The sequence below is a fragment of the Chlamydotis macqueenii genome, chromosome 5 (assembly GCF_036417535.1).
Source record: "Chlamydotis macqueenii isolate bChlMac1 chromosome 5, bChlMac1.mat, whole genome shotgun sequence".
NCBI lineage: Eukaryota > Metazoa > Chordata > Aves > Otidiformes > Otididae > Chlamydotis > Chlamydotis macqueenii.
Window position 1 is genome coordinate 41,062,483 of NC_141560.1, and position 6,808 is coordinate 41,069,290.

The 6,808-nt window shown below is 44.6% G+C and overlaps 2 protein-coding genes across 6 annotated transcripts in view; one reads left to right on the top strand and one right to left on the bottom strand.

Moving 5' to 3' along the window:
* The window catches only part of CAPN3 (calpain 3), a 35,111-nt gene extending 30,438 nt beyond the window's left edge, over positions 1 to 4,673 (bottom strand). Inside the window, exon 1 of the mRNA XM_086750029.1 lies at positions 3,404 to 4,673. Coding sequence (XP_086606155.1) covers positions 3,404 to 3,697 — 294 coding nt within the window. The 5' untranslated portion in view covers positions 3,698 to 4,673. The remainder of the gene's footprint in view (positions 1 to 3,403) is intronic.
* ZNF106 (zinc finger protein 106) overlaps positions 1 to 6,808 on the top strand; it is a 109,181-nt gene that overhangs the window by 76,607 nt on the left and 25,766 nt on the right. The gene's annotated exons all lie outside the window — the stretch shown is intronic.

Genomic DNA, 6,808 nt, shown 5'->3' on the forward strand with positions numbered 1-6,808 from the left:
GGCTGGGGAGCACGCTAACCCCCCTGTGATTCTGGAAGAAACGGTCAAAGACTTACTACTCCAACTGGACTGCCACAAGTCCATGGGGCCGGATGAGATCCACCCAAGAGTGCTGAGGGGACTGGTGGAGGTGATAGCCGAGCTGCTTTCCATCATCTATCAGCGCTCCTTGTTGACTGGTGAGGTCCCGGAAGACTGGAGGATTGCCAACGTGACTCCCATTTACAAGAAAGGTTGTAAGGAGGATCCGGGGAACTACAGGCCTGTTAGCCTGACCTCGGTTACAGGGAAGGTTATGGAACAGATAGTCTTGAGGGAGATCATGCGGCATGTGCGGGATGGCCGGGGGATCAGGCCTAGCCAGCATGGGTTCATGAAGGGCAGGTCCTGTTTGACCAACCTGATCTCCTTTTATGATCAAGTGACCCATCTGCTGGACGAGGGAAAGGCTGTTGATGTGGTCTACCTAGACTTCAGCAAAGCCTTTGACACTGTCTCCCACGGTATTTTCCTGCAGAAGCTGGCAGCCCATGGCTTGGATGGGTACACTCTTGGCTGGGTAAGGAGCTGGCTGGAGGGCCGGGCTCAGAGAGTGGTGGTGAATGGAGTTAAATCCAGCTGGCTACCGGTCACAAGTGGTGTTCCCCAGGGGTCAGTGCTGGGGCCTGTCCTCTTCAATATCTTTATTGATGATCTGGATGAGGGCATTGAGTGCACCCTCAGTAAGTTCGCAGATGACACCAAATTGGCTGGGAGTGTGGATCTGCCTGGGGGTAGCGAGGCCCTACAGAGGGATCTGGACAGGCTGGAGAGCTGGGCTGAAGCCAATGGGATGAGGTTCAACAAGACCAAATGCCGAGTCCTGCACTTCGGCCACAACAACCCCAGGCAGCGCTATAGGCTTGGGGCGGAGTGGCTGGAGGACTGTGTGGAGGAAACGGACCTGGGGGTACTGATTGATGCTCGGCTGAGCATGAGCCGACAGCGTGCCCAGGTGGCCAAGAAGGCCAACGGCATCCTGGCTTGCATCAAAAACAGTGTTACTAGCAGGAACAGGGAGGTAATTGTCCCCCTGTACTCGGCACTGGTGAGGCCGCACCTCGAGTACTGTGTTCAGTTTTGGGCCCCTCACTGCAAGAAAGACATTGAGGCCCTGGAACGCCTTCAGAGGAGGGCTACGAAGCTGGTGAGGGGTCTGGAGCACAGGCCTTATGAGGAGCGGCTGAGGGAGCTGGGATTGTTCAGTCTGGAGAAGAGGAGGCTCAGGGGAGACCTTATAGCTCTCTATAACTTCCTGAAGGGAGGTTGTAGTGAGCTAGGGGTCGGCCTTTTCTCTCGTGTAGACAGTGATAGAACTAGAGGCAATGGTTTCAAGCTGCGCTAGGGGAGATTCAGGCTGGACATTAGGAAATATTACTTCTCGGAAAGGGTAGTCAGGCACTGGAATGCACTGCCCAGGGAGGTGGTGGAGTCACCGACCATGGGGGTGTTCAAGAAACGTTTGGATGTTGTGTTGAGGGATATGATTTAGCTGAGAAGTATTGGTGATGGTTGGACTGGATGATCTTTTAGGTCTTTTCCAATCTTGATAATTCTGTGACTCTGTGGATGGCAAGGTAGGGAACACGTTATAAAAGGAGAAAGCGTTATATGTGACTCGCTTCTCTTTGGGGACCTGCTGGGTACAGCGGCGACCTGAATTACAGGATTTGTTTTAAAATAAACACATTTGCAACAGAAAGCACAGGCATCTCTACAAATCAGGCCTGGTGTGTCCCCGGCGGCACAACCATCTCTACTGGGGTCAGGACCGACTGGATCCACGATCCCACAGCATACCAGTACCCAGCAGGTGCAGATTGCAGCTCTCTGGACCTCCTGCCTCTGCTCTACCTGCAGCTGGCACCATAGATGCATCAGGTTCCTCTTGTTTCAAGAGAACACAGATAGCTTTGCAATCCCCACCATGTTGTTGCTATGTGAATAATAAGTACAGAGCTCCAAAACTTACTTGTTAATGAGTGGCTTAAAGAGAGAGATCTTCCGAATAGAAACTCTGAAGTCTGAACCTTCCCAAAAACAAACACTTGATCTGTGTGTGCTCAGTTATATTAGACAAATGTGAGGTTATATTGCACTTTGGTTTTTTTTACAGTTTGATGCTTTCTCACGTGCACATTAGCAGTCTTTCTGCCCCAGAGCGCTGACCCTTGTCCACTATACTGCTATATCATTTTCCTCTCTGTAGAAATAGGGGAAATCCCATCCCTTTAAGACGATTGACTTGTGGCTGCATTTAACTCACTCACAAACATTTCCAGGAGCTGATGCAGCCGTGGTGATGATGAAGGAGTGACAGAGCACGGCAGATGGGGAAGTCATGTTGCTCCCCCAGCGTTGCTCACGCTGTTGTGACAGCAGCACGTGGCCTTCCTCTGCATCTGTAACAGCTACCCACAAGAGCTCCTGGTCTTTTGCTATTTAGTTACATTCTGTGGTTAGTTTCATCTGTCTCCACGAAATTTGCCATTGCAGCACAGATTTTGGTGTTGGAGAAGTATGGCATATCTAGAAGAGGCGGGTGTCAGAAGAGAGGGAGGTGGGGAAGCTCCTCAGAACCTCAGAACTGGGGATGGCACAGGCTGAGGCAGCGTTCCAGGGGCTGCATTCTGCTGAGCAGCTGCCCAGCAGGAATGACAGGGAAAGAGGATAACTCCTCCTCTGGTAAGATGGGGACTCAATTAGGAATTGAGAAATTAGTCCTCTGCTTGTGAGAAAGATTCAAGGTGGGAAAGCAGAGGAAGGCTGGCTATGTAATACCCACAAAACAGGAAAAAGAAATGGGATTAGCAGGCAGGAGCTGGTCCTCATAGTGATTACAACACCCACACTCGTAGTAAGTGGATAATACGCTAAACAACCTTTGCAGGTTGGCTAAGCAATGTTGGGAACAAACAACTAAATAAAAACATTTTTCTGAGCATAACCTCTCATTTTGTTTTCACAGCTTAGGAAAACAACAGAATACTAAAGCTGTAAGTAAAATAAGCCTCAACAAACCAAATAACTTGTTGCAGAATGAGGAGAATTTTTCTTTGGTAGTTTTAGGTAAGAAAATCCCTAGCAAATATGCAAAAAGAAAAGTAAATGACATATTTCTTTTCTTACATATTTCATTACATCTTTTTTGTTTCATTTTGGTTTATTATATTTTAGTTATTGTATACACACTTTCAGAGCTTCCACAGCCCTAGTTAGTTACCTTCCAGGAGAGCTCTAAGGAAATATACTTCCAACTTATTTGCCATCCCCCCCTCTCTCCCTGCTTTCTGCAAAAATGTAAGCTCAGGGTGAGTACTTAATTTACAGAAAGTAAAAGGCACACAGCAAACATGTTACTTACACGTGGTCTTTTCCATTCAAACTTGATGGGGATTTTCTGGCTATAGAAGAGGGAGGACTCATTCGGTGGGAAATCAGGATCTTCATAGAGAATGTTCTTCTCCAGACACTTCTTGTGAAGTTCTTCATAGGTCTTCTCCTTTACTCTGATAATGGGCTGGTTCCGACTTATAATAGCAGAATAAATCCCTCCTGTGCCCCCACCCGCACCTTCAGTTGTAGTGCTAATAGCAGCGCTGGGAAGTGACCCAGCAGCTGTCTGCTGAGCCACCGCTGCATTTATGGCGGACGGCATGGAAATCAGGCTTAAAGCAAATGTTGAAAGAAAACAAGATCTTGTAAACTGGAAGGAAAGTTGAGAAAAGAGGAAGTTGCTGTGTAAACTGCTTTTTCTATCCGTTGAAAGTCTCTTAGTCAAATTTGCAAGCAACAAAATTCCATGTGGTTGAGCACTTTGTGCATCCTCTCAAAGGGCAGTATTTTGTCATAAGAAATTGGAATTTATTCCTTGATGTGGAACAAGATAATCTGTTGGCTAACTCCTGTGCCCAAGTTGTAGTATCCACAGCATGTGTGTGTGCCTGCCCTCTGTGTGTGTGTGCTCAGAAGAGACAAGCTTTAACTCGTGAAATCTAAAAATAACTATGGGCAAAGAGTGAGAGAGGGAAAGTGAGAGGGAGGAGGTGAGTAATACGGTGTCAGTCTTCTGCACGGCTCGTGCTGAGGCCAGGCATGTTCCTGGGACAGGTTCTGTCTGCAGGGTGACTCCTGGTGCAAGCTGCTCCTCTTTTCCTTAAGTAGAGAGAACGGTGAAACTGGAAGCTAAGCTCCTGCTGGTTCAGGAATGTGCTTATGAAGTACTGCCAGCCAATAAACTAGTCCTGGCGCTCCTGAAGGAACTTTTGTACTTGACTTGTTGTTTCTACCCTTTGCTGCAGGAAAGACGCATAGAGATTTTTACTAGTAGAGAGGATTATCTGAAGACACGCTCCTAATGGTGAAAAAGGTAATCATTTGGTGCTACTGAGGTTAGGCCAAATCCTGCCAGCTGGCTCCTCTAGACAGCGGCTCGATAGCAGTACAATTCACGTGGTGATAGCTACCTCCCATGTAAAAGGCATCTTCTCATACAGGGCAAAAAAGTTTAGAAGGGGCCCAGTGTAGAAACTGGGCTATTCTGTATGTTTTAGGATGTACCAACCTTAGAGGAGACATCTGACTTTGCACATTTATTTTGTCACACAGCAGTAGGATAAGGGACAAATTCACAGTCTCTGAAAGAAAATCTAAACACATGCTGCCTTTCCCTATAACCCAGTTCTTTAGAAGGTAACATAGTTTATCTGTCAAGAAAAGCCACCTAACACCTTGATTCTTCTTTGATTGGGAAGTCTCAAATCACACAATGACATCAGTGTTATTTTTGCCTAATGACATTAGTCTCTGGACTCCAGCTCATGTACACATTGCTGACCTTCTGCCCTAGGTGTTTTCCAAAGCATTGATTCTTTTTTCCTTCTCAGCCATTTGCCTGGTTTACACATCTCAAATCAACAGTACAATGGACAATCTCTACAGTTCATTAAAAAAAAACTCCACTAGGGGAACTTCTAAAGAAGGTGATATAGTTGGCAAGCTTGACTAACCTCTAGAAGTACTAATGCTCAGTCTTCTAATGGTGGCCTAAATACTTTTATTTTTTATCATGCATGCAAGCCTTCTTGCAACAACAGGGCAATCAGAATGGACAGATTCAAGTGTTTGTGAAAATAGGAATGTAGTTGCTTCAGGGTGGGTTGTTCAGCAGAATTTATTATTTTCTCATTACATTTAGATGCAAGGATTAGAGGTCTCATATTTGACATTACTTTGCAGGACAGCTTGGCAGAGCCATGTGTCACTCTTTCCAGGGTATTTAAAGAGTAATGCAAGTAGCAAGGGCTTCTCACTGCACAGCTTCAGCAAAAATGCTTATTTTGGAGCCTGTGCATAGTTCTTTCTTTCACACTTCCCCTTCTTGCCCAGTACAAAAATTCATCCAACTCGTACACAGAGCTCTGCTTCAGGAAGGATGGCAGTAGCACAGGTTTGGTATTTGGCAAACTCCTTGTGGACGCTGGGGAGTATCAAGTGAAGGATTAGCTGTGGTTTTGTGGTTTTGTTTTGTTTTGTTTTGTTTTCTTGAGGTGGTCAGCAGGTGTCAAGGTATAACCTACTGCTACAGCTAACAGTTCAGCTAGTGCCTGCATAGGGAATGGCAGGTGGACATCCACTTCTCAATTCTAACCCAATGTTGCTCTTTATGGATGCTCAGGAGTACTTTGTGGTTATACCTGCTCAAAAAACAGCTTCTTTTCTTATTTTTACTGGACAAATCATTTTGTTATTGTAGGTCTTTTTTTTTGTGAGAAATAGCAGTTCCTAGTAAAAGATAAATGGTGTCTTTGAAGAAACCCAAGTTAGCATAGAGAAGAATGGATGTGCTGTCTGGTACAAACAGCAAAATAAACCCTTTGTCCATTAGGAATCAAACCGCTTTTTGAGATGGAATTTCTTGGAAGCAGAAGTACCCCAAAGCTGACCCGTTCAGACAGTGCAAAAATGAACTACATGGAGGATTGATAACCTTTCTATTACATTTTTACAAAGTTTTATCTCTAGCTGTTTTCACTATTAGAATTCAATTACTTTTTTGGTAAAGAAAGACACACACTTATGTCTTCATTTGTGGCATAAATATGTGGAAAAGTATGTGAGTTGCTACAAATATCAATGTAAATTATATTATTTGAAATTTATTTCCTTGGATCTAAAAATACAACTGTAAACATTTTCAGCAACTAATTCCTATCAAAATCTATAGATTTCATACCACTGAAAATTTGACCCACGAGTAAGTGCAGATATACCGAGGGCCAGAGTACAAAAACTAGTCATTCACTTTAACCAGATAACCTTGGAAGAATACTTAGTAGTGATTCTTAACAGTAGAAAGAAGATTGCAAGGAATAAGGCATGTAACTCACTTCATTGTTACTTTATTTCACTTACTTTCCAACTTCAGAAATACTGGTTAAAACATTTCATTAAAATACTCCAGTCAATAATTATATCCTGTCAGAAGCACTGCTATGCTTAAACACCAGGAGCAATCGTCAATTAAAGCTTAGAAGCTGATAGAAAAATAGGATCTGTCTCAAAAATAGGATCTTTCTCTCTTCTCACAGATGTAAAAGCTCTAACTGCTACTGTTCTACCTGGATTAACTTGTCTGCATTAAGCACAGCAGTATTTAGGCTGCCAGCTTGTGGAGTGGAGGCTCACGCTGTCTCCTAGAAGGGGCTGACAAACAACTCTGCAGAATAAAAAAGAAGGAACTTAAGGGTCTAGTGGGGAACATACTATG